Source organism: Acomys minous (assembly GCF_964271855.1).
Source record: "Acomys minous genome assembly, chromosome: 1".
In the NCBI taxonomy this organism is placed as follows: Eukaryota; Metazoa; Chordata; class Mammalia; order Rodentia; family Muridae; genus Acomys; species Acomys minous.
Window position 1 is genome coordinate 121105395 of NC_140483.1, and position 15895 is coordinate 121121289.

The following is a 15895-nucleotide window of genomic DNA, read 5'->3' on the forward strand; positions in this document are numbered from 1 at the left end:
TCTGAGCCATTTCTTTTCTTTCCTTGCGCCCCCCCCCTCTGTGTCTCTGTGTAGCCTTGGCAGTCCTGGACTGTTTTTGTAGACCAGGCTGGCCTCGAACTCACAGCCATCTGCATGCCTCTTGAGTGCTGGTATTAAAGGGGTGTGCCACCATTTCATCAGCCCATTTTGTCTCTTGACACAGAGTCTTGTTATATATAGCCCAGTCAGGCCTTGAGTTTGTGCTTTCCTCATCCCTTCCCTGGGCACCATACCCACCTTTTATTCCTTTTCATTTTTTCTACTTCTTTGGACAGATAATAAGTTTAAAGATTGTTGCATGTTGCCAGGGTCATTGATCTGGTTTGTATATTTCTTTTTTTGTTTGTTTGAGACAGGGTTTCTCTGTATAGCCTTGGCTGTCCTGGACTCAATTTGTAGACCAGGCTGGCCTCAAACTCATAGCAATCTGCTTGCCAATGCCTCCCAAGTGCTAGGATTAAAGGCGTACGCCACCATGCCCGGCTTAGAATCCTTCCTCCCTCTCTCTCTCTCTCTCTCTCTCTCTCTCTCTCTCTCTCTCTCTGTGTGTGTGTGTGTGTGTGTGTGTGTGTTTATGTGTGTGTGTGCGCGTAGACTTTGGCAGTTGGCTCTCTTCTTGTACCATGTGGGTCCCAGGCATCAAATTCAGGTCATCAGGCTTGGCAGCAGTGCCTTCACTGTGCGAACTATCTTGCCAGCCTTTGACTGAATCAAGTATGGTTAAGTTTGGTTTCATTTACTTATTTTTTTTGGTATTGAGATGCTAGGGATTAAACCTGGGGCCTTGCACATGTTAAGCCCTTGCCGTACCACTGAGCTACATTGTGAGTCTTTCACATATACTTAAAGTAATCCCCCTATCTGGACAAACATATCATGAAAAAATAAGCTTGCTTTGTTTTTGTGATTATTATAACATGGAAATTAATGGCTAGATTAGGTGTTTCTTTTCATAGTCCATGTTGTGTGATTAAAGTAAACAAAAAAATCTTGCTTTAATAGCAACACTTTTGTTTGTACACTCCTATCCAAGACATGATTATGCCATTTCTTACTGTTAATTTTTTACACATGATAAAAGCAGACTAGTATATTTACATATATTACAGGTAGAATAATAAAGCCATTTACCTGACTTTTATATCCAGTATTCAATAAGAATGTCTCCCTGAACAGCAGAATTATGCAGGGGACACTAGACACTGGAAATGGAGAGGAAGCTTAGCTTTACTGCAGTCTGAGCTGGTGTAACCTAACTAGCTAGAGGATATGCACTTCCTGATTGACAGCAGGACCAGCAGTATGCAGATTCTGTAAGGGAGAACACCCAGCTCTGTTAGGAACCACTGCATTCACCCCGCCGGGCTTCTGATTTTCGAGTCTGCTAGATTTGTAAACAAATAGCACAAAACAGTCCCTCTTGTTTTTATTAAAGTGATACTGCATGCTGCTTCAGCCCCTCAGCCTGGCATGCACGTGTGGAAATGTGATATTCTCACTACATTAGCTAATTCTAAGCTGTGTTTCATGCTTATCTCTAGACCTTTGTGCATCGAATCCTATCTCGAGCTGCTCTCTTTATATACAAGAGTGTTTTGCTTGTGCTTTCCTGTCTTCTGTGAGAAGCTTTATGTAGGTCAGGCTTGGCTTAAGCAGCTTTCCCGAACCTGCGTCAGCTTAAGCTGGAGGAATTTTAATAAGCCCTCCCCTGTAGGCGTGGGCCTAAATGAGGCTAGCCTAGTTAAGCCTGAGCTTTCTGTCTGTGAAAAGAGCTGAGCAGAGCTGAGGGCTGCATGGTGGTTTCAGAAACTGCCTACTTAATTTTAAAAGAACAATGGTAGGAAAAGCTAGATCTTCCAATTTTACCTTATCTGAAAAGCTTGATTTGCTAAACCTTGTGAAGCCATATGTAAAAATTCTCGAAGAGCACACTAATAAAAATTCAGTAATAGTGGAAAAGAATAGATGTTGGGATGTCATAGCAGTTAACTACAATGCAATTGGAGTAGACCGCCCTCCTCGAACAGCTCAGGGCCTACGCAGCCTTTACAAAAGGCTCAAAGAATATGCCAAACAGGAGCTATGGCAGCAGAAGGAGACCCAGGCAGACTTTAAAAGCAGTATTTCCGAGCCAACCAAGAAAGTTATGGAGATGATTCCCCAGATTTCCAGCTTTTGCCTGATAAGAGACAGGAGCCACACACAAAGGTAAGCTTTATTTTGTTTTGTTGTGGGAAATGATGGCGCCTCCTATCTATTGGGCTCTGGCTCAGCTGGGCTAGAGATGTGCATAGTAAGCGCCTCACAAGGGGAGCCATGAATAGTGGCTTTGTTTGCTTTCTTTAAAAAAAAAAAAGTAAAGCTTGGAGGAATTTTTCGGTTCTGCTAGATTTAAACTACTTTTTACTGTCTTTTCCCTCTTTCATCTGGGAGTTTCTAAGAGTAAAGGTTAGGGAGAAATTAATGGGATGAAGCTTGTGACATCACTAAATAAACTTTTGAACACTTCTTAGCATATATTGTACAAAATAATGTGTTTCATTTTTATAATATGTATTATGTACTTTGATTATATCTCAAACTTTTTAACCCTTAAAATTAGCTTACTTGCTTCTGAGATATTATTCTTATTTAAGATTATATTTCATTGAAATAGGTTTTTTATTTTTTTATATTAAATTTGTATGATGTTAGTAGCTTTGGAGCAAATGGAAACTTTGTTTCTTTTATGAATTATTACTATATATGTTTCTTGAATATGCACTGAACGTACACAACTTAAAATCAAGCTCATTAATGACATGATTGTGTATGTGAAGACTGCTGTTTTTCTAGTATATTTGAAATTGATAGAATGGGAACTAACTAAAAGAAGTTAACACGTAATTAAGAGGTTTAGATTATTAATAGAATGAAGTGTAGTTGATTAGTGGTCTAGTTTCACTTTGATATTGGGCCATAGAAAAGGGTAAACTTTCTCATACTGCTCTGTAATTTAAAAAACTCAGTTTTAATAAGGGCAACCTGGGTTAGGGGTTGCAAACAATTTTGGGTTAAGCTTGTTTTGTATGATTATTTGCTTAAGAATCGTAAAAGCTGTTACCTGTGACTAATTCAAATTTAACTCTTGATATAAGATAAAAATGGCAGCTCCATCCTTCTACTGAGTCACTTAGGGTAATTTACACGAACTGTGAACTCCTTGCTAGTTGGAGGCCTTTCAAACAAAGGTGCAGTGTGCTTTCTTGCTCCAGCAGAGACATTATGTAAGCAAAATTGCTGATAACCTCGGAACTTCTTGAAGTTAGGAGAGCAACAGAAGCGGAAAACTTTAGCAGAGCCTGTCTGTTGCTTTGGTAACTTATTAGGAGATATTTTTTATCTTTTTGCGCTATACTGCTTTTTTATACTTGATAGCAAAGATCTTTAAAAAAATGTACCCCATTTGGTGATCCAGGACCTGGCTATACAGTGGGCTAATTGTTGGGTCCACTAGTAGAAATTTTCACAGTGGTGACAAATGATGAGATTCTGTGTTGGATGGATAATAATCTCCACAGTAAAATTGTTTGGTGCTGCACTAGTTTTGAGTTTTGCCTATTTCAAAAATAACGTGGAGAAGAATGGATTTTGTATTACTGGTATAAAACTATACCTTTTGGCTATTAGATTTAGATTTTTATAATTTGAAAATGATACGTAAACACTGTGAGTTTAGTTAGTTGCATATTTAAAAATACAGCGAATGCAGTAGAGAATGTAAGTAGTCACCTGTTTACATTTTGATCATCATATGTCACACACATGAGTTTTTGATATACTAAGATTTCTCTGATAAAAATGAGCTAGGTGGTTTGTGAATTTCTTCATCTGATTGTTGAAATAGCACTGTTTACTAGTACTTTAAAAAAGGAAGAATATAAGAAATATGTCTCTTATGTTAGTATCTACATTGATATTTTTCTGCTAGCTTATCATTTAATATATTTATGTTTTTAATCTCAGTTTATACTATTTAGCTGAGATCATTTCAAATTCTATTTATCTCAGAAGTTTAAAGTTTGTAATTTTGATTATATTTTTACACAAATATTATTATTAATTTGACCAAACTCTCTAATAGGAAATTTAACTGCAGGTTTTATAAATTTTTAAAAATATCTACTGACTTTGTAACTGTACAACTTATAATTATTTAAAAAAATTTATGTCTTTGAATAAAAGCAGATTGTAGTTTATATTTTGTAATTCTTTCAATCCTCTAAATTTAGATTCTTAGTTTTAAAAAATTTTTACTTCTGCTTATCTTTCTTGAGACTTTCTCTTATGCTTTGTTTTATTACTTATAATGCTTCACCAAAATAGAATGAATAATCTAGGCATAAACATATTTTTAATTTGTATGGGAGTATAATTCCTATATTTGTATGCTACATGCTATGTTGCAGCAGAAACTATGAAGATGATTTAAAACAGTTTTTATTTATAGCTTTAGCCTTTTCTGATTCCAGGCTTTAGTCTAGACCAAAGCTTTTCAACATATGGGTCATGACACTTTTGGGGATCACATATCCAATATTTACATTATTCATAACAGTAGCAAATTTACAGTTATGAAGTAACAGTGAAATAATTTTATGGTTGTCTATGTCCTATAGACATTTGTATACCATCTTCCTCAAAGTCATCACCTTTTATGATTTGTAGATCAGTGCAGGACAGAAATAGGAGGACACCTCAGATGACCTAGCGTCTAAGAACCTCAGCGGTGTAGGGACAATTAATGTTTCTTTGAGAACATTAAAATGGCTTTTCTGGGCTAGTGAGGTGGCTCAGTTGGTAAAGGAATTTGCTGCCACGCCTGATGAGCTGCCTTTGATTCTAGTACAGGCATGGTGCCAAGAAGGAGGAGAGAGCAAACTGCTGCATGTTGTGTTCTGACCTCCACACATACAAATAAATAATTGTAAAAAACAAGTTTATTTGTTTACTTTTTTGTTTGTTTTTGTTTTTTTCATTTTTTTCAAGATAGGGTTTCTCTATGTAGCCTTTGCTGTCCTGGACTCTTATTTATTTACTTTCTAAATTTGAGTCTGAGGAGATGGTTCTGTTAGTAAAGACCTGCCACACAAGCATGGAGATCTGCGTCTGATCTCTAGAGTGCATGTAATCTAGAGTGCATGTAAAAAGCTCAGAATGCAGTATCCGGCACTGGGAGGAGGCAGGACAGGTGGATCCCTGACATTCATTGGCCAGCTGTTTTAGCTCAGTGGATGAGCCTCAGGTTCAGAGAGACCCTACAGTAAAAAAAAAAAACAAAAAACCCAAAAATGGTAGAAAGCAACGGAAGAAAGATACTTGACAATTCCTTGGGCCTCTGTGGGGACACACACACACACACACACACACACACACACACACACATGCGTACACACATGTTCAATTCTCAGCACCTACATTGCAACTGACAAATGTGTAATTGTAATACCATCTACGGGTCTTGATTTAGTTCATTTTCAATGCCAATTAAGGAATTAAAAGGCATGAAAGTTCTTGAGCTGCAAAGGATAGCAGAGAAATCTTGAACATTGAAGGTAGCAACAATAGAATCAGCCAGCAAGAGAAGGAAGAAAGGTATTTATTGGGGATAAGGAAACATACAGAGAAAAACATCCTCTACAGAGAGGAGAGAGGAGCGAGGGAGTTGGAAAGCAAACAAACAAACAAACACCCCCCCCAAACAACAACAACAACAAAAAGCTTTTTGAGACAGGATTTCTCTGTGTAGCTCTGACTGTCCAAGAACTCACTACACAGATCAGGCTGGCCTTGAACTCAGAAATCCACCTGCCTCTGTCTGCCTTCTGAGTGCTGGGGTTTTTGTGGCTATTTTGACATAGGGTGTGGTATATAGCCCAGGCTGCCATGGAACATGAGTTTATCCTGTTTCTGTCTTGCAAGTGCTGAGATTACAGGTATGTGCTATCACTCTCTAATCAAAGATTTGTAGTTAAATGTACTAAATATATAAATATGAAATTATGCTATAAGTATATTATGCTTATTGCTTATAGTGTTTTGTTTTCTTTTAATGTGCTATAGTGCAAACTTGGATGAGGCTGCCCAAGCTGGTACCAGTTCACTGCAGGTAATGGTGGATCACCATCCTGTTGCTATTACTGTAGAGGTGAAGCAAGAAGAGGATGTTAAACCGTCTCCTCCACTGGTTGTCAATCCTCAGCACAATAATACTTTAGAACAAAGAGAAGAGCATGAATTAATGCATGTTCTGGAAGGATCCCTGTCTCCATCACTTTCTTCTGTTGATATGAGAATGACATCATCTCCGTCTTCTATTCCAAGGAGAGATGATATTTTTCATCATGACAATGGAGAACACTTTAGGTCTCTGCTAAGATGTGACCCTCAGGTCCTGCAGATGTTAAAAGAAGAGCATCAGATAATTTTAGAAAATCAAAAGAATTTTGGATTATATGTTCAGGAGAAGAGGGATGGATTGAAAAGAAGGCAGCGGCTGGAGGAGGAGCTGCTAAGAGCAAAGATTGAAGTAGAGAAGCTGAAAGCAATTCACTTACGGCACAATCTGCCTGAGTATAGTAGTCTCTAAGAATGTCTTTCAGTCTTACGATGTGATAATTTTAATTTTGTCAGAGTTATTTTAATTTTGGAGTATCATGAAGCTCAGCACATTTCCTATAAAAATGTTATTATTCTCTTTCTTACAAAAAGCTTTTGACATGATTTTCATTTCCTTTTTGAGTCTTCTTTCTTTCCTCCCTCCCTCCCTCCTTTCTTTCTTTCGTTCGTTCGTTCGAGACAGGGTTTCTTTGTAGCCCCGACTGTCTTGGAACTAGTTTTGTAGACCAGGGCTGGCCTTGAACCTGTTTTTTGTTTTTTTTTAATTCAAAAACACAATTTTCTAAGTATTCAATTTTCTCTTCAGCTACTAAACCTTACTGATTGGTTGGCATGCTAATCCAGTTTATTTCCTTTCCTCAGTTTTTTTCTAAGCCATTTAACTGTTGACCTTATGTAAGATCTTTTATCTTGATTATACAAAATAGTAAAAATAGAGTTACATATAGTGCATAAGCCTCTAATCTCAGCCCACGAGAGGTATAGGCAGATGGGAAGATGACGCCATCTTTGGGTACATACCAGTCAGCTTGTGCTGTATGAAATCTTGTGTCAAACAAAACAAAATACACAAAATTGTATAAACATGTACATATTATTTCAAAGTACTGAATCTTCAACAGTTTTAGCTACAACTTTGGAAGTTAGAGATGAGAGAGAGAGAGAGAGAGAGAGAGAGAGGAGCAAGCATGTGTTGGAAGTTACTTAATGAATGGTAGGTACCTTTACTGCTTAGCTACATCCCTAGTTTTTTTTTTTGTTTTTTGTTTTTTGTTTTTTAAATAAGATCTTACTGTGTAGGCCAGGCTAGCCTGTAATACAAGCGCCTCCTGTCCCAGCCTTCTGAATACTGGCATTATAGGTATCTGCTAAGTTAACAGTAACAAACAACCGGTATGCATGTCATTGCTGTTCTTTATCTCTTGAGAGAATGTTAGACCATGGAGTTGGAAGACATTTGCAAAACACTTCCGTTTAGAGGTAATGAAACTGAGGTCCAGGGAGAGTGCCATAATTTATTCTAGGTATCAAAGCTTTTTATGGCAAAGTAAGTATTGGTACTTAGTGTTATTGGGAGTGGGTGGGAGAGGGAGGGAATGGTGGTGGTAATTTTTATTCCTTATTTATCCTATAGAAGTAAAAATCTAGGAAAATCTATGTAATTAAAATCACCTTTTGGGGTGGAGGTGTAACACTTCCCTGGCATGTCTGAGGTCTTGTCCTCTGGTACAAAAGAAATTCACTTTTATACATTGCTGTGTTATGGAGTCTAGGGAATTGTATCCATCCTACCCTCCTTCTTTTTTGTTTTGCTAAAAGAGGTCAAGACTTTTCATTGATAATATTGCATATTTTGACTATGTGATTAAAATTACTTAATTTTAAATGTTTTTCTGGAAAATATTTTCTTCACAGTAAACTTAGAATAAAACAAAATGGAAATTACTTATTAATGAAAATAACAAAAATCATGTTTACATATAAGTTATAGATTTTTATAAGTATGATTTTTGTAAATATTGTTGTAGTATTCATGGAAATAAAATCTTAGTTTTTATAAAGCTTACATATTTAATTTATGTTAAGTATTTAATGTGTGTCTTACATATTTGATTTCCATTTTTGCTGGGATTTTGATGAGGACAGACTTTTAAAAGTCAGGCTTTCGGATTGGGCAGGTAGAGTTTCAGAAATACTGGGGATAAAGGGAGCTTAGAGTTAGAGTGAGCTCTCGTGGAAACACTAGAGACTGGGATGAAGTGGACCAAGGTGTCCAAGCACAGGTGCACTCTTAGCCAGGCAGTTTGTAAATGAGGATAGGTAGAAAGATTTTGGTGACTTGAACTAGGGGCTTTGTTTTGGTCTCACAGTGACCTGGAATACATGATGTAGATCAAGTTGGCCTCAGTCGCCCAGTGGTCATTCACCGTGGAGTGCTGGGACCAAAGGCTCGCCTGACAGCTTTCTTGACTGCACTGGGTAGCTTCATTTAGTTCAAGTTGGACTTTTATATGCAGGAATATGTCAGAAATCTGTATTCTCTGCGAAAATGTCCAGTTTTTAAATGTTTGCAATTCATTCAGAGTGCTTTTAAAACACACTTTAGGCATGCTAGTGGGCCTGCCCTTTAGCTCTGGGGCTTCCAAGCTTCCGGTTGGTCTTTGGAGTAAAAGGTTCAGGAAGGCTATGGCTGTGGTCCAGAGCTCTCCTGGTGTGCTTGAGGCTTCAGGTTCCATCCACAGCACCACACACGCAGCAGTGTGGGGCCTGAGCCTCAGCATCATTCTTAGAGAAGTATAAATCTATCAGTGATTCAGGAACTAGGGCTCGGGTTCTGCGGTCTGTTAATAGTGCCCCCTAGGGATCCTAGGGTAAGAATTGAAGTTGGTGCTTACTAAATCAGCCAGCTTCTCAGCAGTTCTTTTTTTTTTTTTTAAGATTTATTTATTTATTATTTATATAGTATCCTGCTGTCATATGTGTGTGCATGCCAGAAGAGGGCACCAGATCTTATTGTAGATGGTTGTGAGCCACCATGTGGTTGCTGGGAATTGAACTCAGGACCTTTGGAAGGGCAGCCAGTGTTCTTAATCTCTGAGCCATCTCTCCAGCCCCCTTCTCCGCAGTTCTTGTTGAAGAGAATACGGGTGAAATGGAATTGAGAGGATAGCAACTTGTTAACAAGTTATGGATTGTTACATATGGATACTAAATACTATTTTTACAGAGTAAGATTTAACTGAATATAAAGTGAGGAACTGTTGAAGGCTTTTTGATTATAGAGATGACATGATTAAAGATGTGTTTTAGGGCTGGGCACTGTGGTGTATGCCTGTAATCCCAGCACTTAGGGAGGCAGAGGTAAGGCCAGCCTGGTCTCCAAAATCAAGTCCAAGACAGCCAAGGCTATACAGAGAAACTGTCTCAAAAAAACAAACAAAAAGGGAAAACCTGAACCAACCAACCAAACAAGAAGATGTATTTTGGGAAGAATGCTGTCAAATTTAGTGATACAAGGAGTGATTACAGGAAAAAAAAAATGATTCTTAGGGTACTAGGTTAGCTTGTTTATTTAATTTTGTTGGTTGAATCACAAAAGCATTTTATACTTTACACTTGAAGTAAGTAAAAATTTGTATTGTGATATGCCTTGAGGACCGAGGATGTAGCTCGGATGCTTGCCTGGCGCCCAGGAGGCCTCTGGGATAGATTCTCAACACTGCAAAAACCTGTGTGGGGGTGGTGGTGCACCCCTATAATCCTAGCACTTGGCACCCGAGGATCAGGAGTTCAAGGTCATGGATTCTTTTGCTTTATTTGCTTGCTTGTTTGTGATTTCGAGACGGGTTTCTCTGTGTAGCTTTGGCTGTCCTGGAACTCTCTGTAGACCAGGCTGGCCTCGAACTCACAAATATTTATGTCTCTGCCTCCCAAGTGCTGAGATTGGAGGCGCGTATCACCACCATCTGGTGTTTATGGCAGATTCTTTTTAACCTGTGCTATGACTTTCATTTAAAGTGTATGAATCTTCTAGTTTTAGGTAACATTTTTTATAATATAATTTTACTGAGTATGTCTTTATAGTAGAGATCTTTTTGAAATTATTAAAAGTAAGAGAAGATATGAAGTGTAATTCACATTATAATTTCAGATTGCTACCACTCATACTTGATAATAAACATTCAGTCTGAGTATTGATTGTTTAATAGAAAAACCCATTTTGTAAGTGTTTCTGTGGAAAATTAACTCTGAAATGTTTCTAGAAAATAATTCAATGTTTAAAAAATATATATCTGTTTTGATGGTTTGGTTCTATAATCAGTGTGGAAATTAAAAATATATAGATGCAAAATTGCCTTTGAAATTCCTTGGTTGTACATAAAGTGGCATGGTCACCGTTTCCTCTAGTGTTGTTCAAATGTGCTGTTTCCCTTTGTTAAGTGACACAATTTGCTAGCAGTTAAGGACTATGTAGAATAATAAACACGCCTTTAATTCCAGCACTCGGAGGCAGAGGCAAGCAGATCGCTGTGAGTTCGAGACCAGCCTGGTCTACAAAGCGAGTCCAGGACAGCCAGGGCTACACAGAGAAACCCTGTCTCAAGAAACAAAACAAAACAAACAAACAAACAAACAAACACTTAATTTTTTTGTATTTTAAATCCAGAATTCCATTCATCAGAGTAAACTTACTGTTATTTTTTCTGAATCAATATTGTTTTAATTGTAAAAGTTATAAAATAATAATTTTACCTATTCTCTAATTCATGTTTTCAAAGAAGGGTTTATGACAATTCCTGAGTAAAGAAAAGAAAAAAAATTAGTTATTTGACCATAGAACCCTTTTTGAAGTAATCCCCTCCCCCGATCTTGTAGAGTACAGCATGGAAATTTTGAGCTAAATCTCATCTCTTTATTTTTTGATACTGAGGCTTTTTGAATTTGAGGACTGCCTGTGACCTGTGGGCAGCCTTTGCTGAGGGCAGGTTTTACTCTGCGGAAGCTTCTGAAATCCTACATACCATCCAGAGCTGTGGGGCCCAGGGAGCTCACACTATGTGAGAAAAGCTGGGAAAACGAGGGCTTTTATTTGTTCATGTTTTAGGTGTGATTCTGTAGAGATACTTTAAATGTGAAAATGTGCTAAGGTAAATGATCGTTTGATTTCTCTCTCTCTTTTTTTTTTTTTGAGACAGGTTTTCTCTGTGTCTTGGAACTCACTTGTAGATTAGGCTAGACTCAAACTCAGAGATCTGCCTGCCTATGCCTCCCAAGAGCTGGGACCATAGGTGTGCGCCACCACTCCCAGTGAGGTAAAAGTTTTTGATGAAGCAAGCTTGAAAGAAAATTATCTTCAAGACTGTAAGAGATACCAAATACATTGTATCTAAATATCATACATAAAACAATCTTAAGGTCCATAAATTCTCAAAATAAATATTTGGTTGTAATGCTTGGGAAGTAAATGAAGTATGGTACATAGTTAAAAAACACAGGAGTAAAAATTTTAAAATTAGGCAACCTAATTAAAATGAGCAGAACTGTGCTGAATCTTTGTATATATTTTTGAGATATCTACATTTTTTTGTCTATACATGGTGTGCTTTTATTTAGTTATTTTAATAAGTACCTGTAGTCACACCAGGATGATTAATATATTTTTATAGTCTTTTGAATTGATTAAGCTACTAGGTATAATTTATTTATTTATTTATTTATTTATTTATTTATTTATTTTGGTTTTTGGAGACAGGGTTTCTCTGTGTAGCCTTGGCTGTCCTGGACTCACTCTGTAGACCAGGCTGGCCTCGAACTCACAGTGATCCGCCTGCCTCGGCCTCCCAAGTGCTGGGATTAAAGGTGTGCGCCACCACCGCCCGGCGGTATAATTTAAAATTATTTTTTCAATTGCTTTGTAAATAATAAGAAATAAATGACTAAATGCAAGTAAAAATATCACTCATCAGTTCAATTTACATGCTTTAATATTTATTTTGTTTTTGAGGCAGTTCAATGTAACATGGGTTGGCTTTGAACTCTCTGTGTACCTGTAGATGCCCTTGAACATTTTCCTGTGCTATCCAAGTTCTGTGGTTCTAGGTGTGCCACCATGCTGATTTAGGTGATGCTTAGCATCAACCATGCTTGATTTAGGCGATGCTTAGCATCCACCATGCTTGATTTAGGCGATGCTTAGCATCCACTATGCTGATTTAGGCGATGCTTAGGAGCCACCATGCTGATTTAGGCGATGCTTAGCAGCCAGCCCAGGGCTTCTTGCGTGTAGGTAAGCACTCTATCTCAGCTCCAAATGGATGACTGAAGTGAGTGCATTGGAGAGCTGTACTTGTTAGGAGGCATTTTGTGTTTCAGTTTACTGCAAACATTTTATTAACAAGCTATTTAGACATACAAAAATGAGAGAAGTTTGTAGTAAATATTCACCTGCCTGCCTACCACTCAGAATCTACAGTCAATATTTTGCTAACACGCAGGAGGGCCTGGGCTCAGTCTCTAGCCCCGGAAGAAGAAAAGATTCAGAATGTGGTCACACTACAGCTCCCTCTTAACCCTTCCTAATCAGTCTCCCCGCACCTCAGCCAAACACTGTTAGTTGTTTAAAGTCCTACCTAACCAGGTATGGTGGCTCATGCCTGTAGTTCCAGCTGTTGCTCGGTAGAGTTGGGGACATCACCAATTAGAGGCCAGCCTGATATGTATGTCAAGACTGAACCTCAAACAAATAAACAAAAATACCCACATAAAATTTGCTGGTTTTAAAATATAATGTAATTAGAAGCATGTTCTTTATATAATGTAGCATGTTTCTAATTATTGCTTAAAAAAACTATTGTGCTGGTTGGTTTTATGTCACCTTGACATATTACTAGAGTGATTTAAGAGATGGAGACCTCAGCTGAGAAAGTACAGTCATAAGATTGGGCTGCAGGCAAGCCTGTAGGGTATTTTTTTAAATTGGTGTTTGATGGGGAAGGAAAATTCCACCCCTGAGATGGTGGCCCTGGGTTCTATAAGAAAGCAGGCTGAGCAATAGCCTCCAGTAATAGACTGGTATGGAAGTGTAAGCCAAATAAACCCTTTCCTCCTCAACTTGTTTTTGGTCATGGTGTTTCATCAAAGCAATAATAATTCTAACTTAGGACACTACCTTCATGCTTTTAGTATTCCATCTCTTTCCTTTGTCCTTTTATTATTAGTAGTTCATTGCTGTTTTTTTTTATAGTGGAATAATATTCCGTTGTATAAATCTTTTTGTTTGTTTGTTTGTTTGTTTTGAGACAAGGTTTCTCTGTGTGTAGCCTTGGCTGTCCTGGAATCATTGTATAAATCTTGAGCAGAAAGAAACATGTTTGTTTTACACATAACGTTTGAAGTTTGACACTCACTATTTTTTTATTAGGTAAAGGAAGGCATAGGTATTTTCCAATTTGGAGCCACTTACATATTATTGTATACTTTAAGAAAATTATTTATTTTATGTGTATGGATGCTTTGCTTGCATGTATTTCTGTGCACCACAGGTGTGCTTGTGCAATGGAAGCCAGAAGAGGCTTTGGCTTCCCTGGGACTGGACTGGAGTTAACAGATAGTTGTGGAGTGTTGTGTAGGGGCTCAAATCAAACCCTGGTTCTTAACCACTGAATCATCTCTCCAGCCCTTATTGTTACTTCTTTAGTGTAATAAAAGCTTTCTTGGTGTTGTAGAGTTCATAAAGTGCTTACCTACCATGCATGAGGCCCAGGTTCAGTCTGTAGCATTACATATATTATGTGCTTGTGTACCCCTGTACTCCCAGCACGCAGGGCAGTAAAGGCCAGAGGATCAGGAGTTCAAGGTCATCATTGGATAGATTTTGAGGCTAGTCTGGACTACATAAGACGTGTCTCCCTACCCTCCACCAGTAAAAACATTAAATTTCTAGTTAACATATGTGGTGGCTTGACTGAGAATGGGCCCACAGACTCATATATTTCAGTGTTTGGTCCCTAGTAGGTGAGTTGTTTAAGGAAGGGTTAGTAGGTGTGACCTTGTTGGAGAAGGTCACCAGGAGTGGGCTTTGAGCTTTCAAAAGCCCATGCCAGGCCTAGTCTCTTTCTGCCTTCTGCCTGTAGATGAGGATGTAAGCGCTCAGCGACTGCCCGATTTCTACACACCGTGCAGTGGTGGGCACAGCCTGACCCTCTGAAGCTGTAAGTAAGGCCACAGTTAGGAACTCTCTTCTATAAGTTTGTTTCTTCACAGCAGTGGAAGAGTAGCAAAGACAGCATATTTTGAAGTTCTGTAGGTTTAGGTAATTTCAATCAAAAAATTATCTACAGGAGTATTTAGTTTTGGAATTGGTTACGTAAGACCCTTTACTTTTCATTTGCTCTCTTGAAAACAACTTGAATATTTAGAATTGTTAAAGTAGGAAAGGCTTGTGCTTGAAGATGCATATTTATGTCATCCCATTCTTAGGAACCGTTGATCATAGGACAAATGCCAAGGCCGGATATAGCTGCATACGTTTTTAAACTTAGCATTCAGGCGGATCTCTGTGAGTTCTGTGTATCGGTCACGTACACAGTGAGATCCTGTCTCAAAGAAAAAGATGAGGTGCCTGTTATTAATAAGTTACTCTGTCTTCCTCAAGACTTGGTTTTATCCTTTTGTTCTTGCTAAAGGGTCCTCAAGTCTCCTGGTTCCTTTTCTGTGTTGACTTAGGAAGTATGCTTCTAGGAGAAGCAGCTAGAAGGGGGTGGATTCCAGAAACAAAAAAAGACTGTTATGGTGGAATTTGGGAGTTAGTCAGGGAAATGGTAAATTACTATTTTTCTGTCATATGGGTGGTGTGGTGTAGGTTATGTTCCTTGCTGCTGTTCCCAATGGCTGTCACTTTACTCTTTGGAGTCCCTCATCTTTTCCCTTTCCTGACCCATGGGGTTAAATGACAGAAGGGCAAGAACCAAAGTGTTCATTGTGGTAGTCAAAATTTATGGTGCACTTGCTATGTGGGAAATGCATTCCAAGCATTCTACACACACACACACACACACACACACACACACACACACACACACACACACACACCCCTTTGAGGTAGGTATTAATGTAATATTTTTTTTTGCATGCACATGTGTGCATTCTTGTGTGTGTGAACATGTGTGTGCATGAGCATCTAGAAGCCCCAGGTTGATATTGGATGTGTTCTGTCATAGCTCTCTACTTACTTTCTGGGGCGGGGTCATTCACTGAAGCCAGTGCTTGCTATTTCAGATAGTCTGGCTGGCCAGCTTGCCCTGGGGAATCTCCCTTTTCTGCCTCCTGACGGTGGGTGTTGGGTGCTGGGAGTCTCAACTGGTTTTCAAGCTTGTGCAAATGCTTTATCCACTGAGCTGTTGTGCCCGCCCCCTCGGCCCCCTCCCTGCCCCTGCTCACTTCCCAGCTGACACAGGGAGTTAAGTATGTTGTTGAAGGCCACTCAGTGCTCTGCCCCAGGCCGCCTGCCTGGCTCTGGCTCTGGCTCCACAGTGTGTGCTCAGCTGCTGCTCCATGAAAGAATACTGCTGAATCTGAGAGTCTTTCGGTTTTAAAATTAATTCTAATTTCTGAATTCCCAGAATTGAATTGTCCTTTTTCAGGAATGGGAATATTGGATATAACAATAGCATTTTTGTAGTTACAACAGAATATTTACTATATTTCTTTCCAGCAT

The 15895-nt window shown here is 38.5% G+C and overlaps 2 protein-coding genes across 3 annotated transcripts in view; both read left to right on the forward strand.

The window, feature by feature from the left end:
- Positions 1-15895, forward strand: part of RAD54B (RAD54 homolog B) — a 72084-nt gene that overhangs the window by 23461 nt on the left and 32728 nt on the right. The gene's annotated exons all lie outside the window — the stretch shown is intronic.
- FSBP (fibrinogen silencer binding protein) lies at positions 1687-8245 on the forward strand. The gene is made up of 2 exons (XM_084799007.1): positions 1687-2229; positions 6124-8245. Exons 1-2 carry the CDS (start codon positions 1856-1858, stop codon positions 6647-6649), a joined length of 900 nt encoding a protein of 299 aa, XP_084655133.1. The 5' UTR covers positions 1687-1855; the 3' UTR covers positions 6650-8245.

Coding starts and splice junctions, on each gene's coding strand:
- FSBP (XM_084799007.1), top strand. CDS start 1,856: ATGGTAGGAAAAGCTAGATCTTCCAATTTTACCTTATCTGAAAAGCTT. Junction 2,230..6,123: donor GACAGGAGCCACACACAAAG/GTAAGCTTTATT, acceptor AATGTGCTATAG/TGCAAACTTGGATGAGGCTG.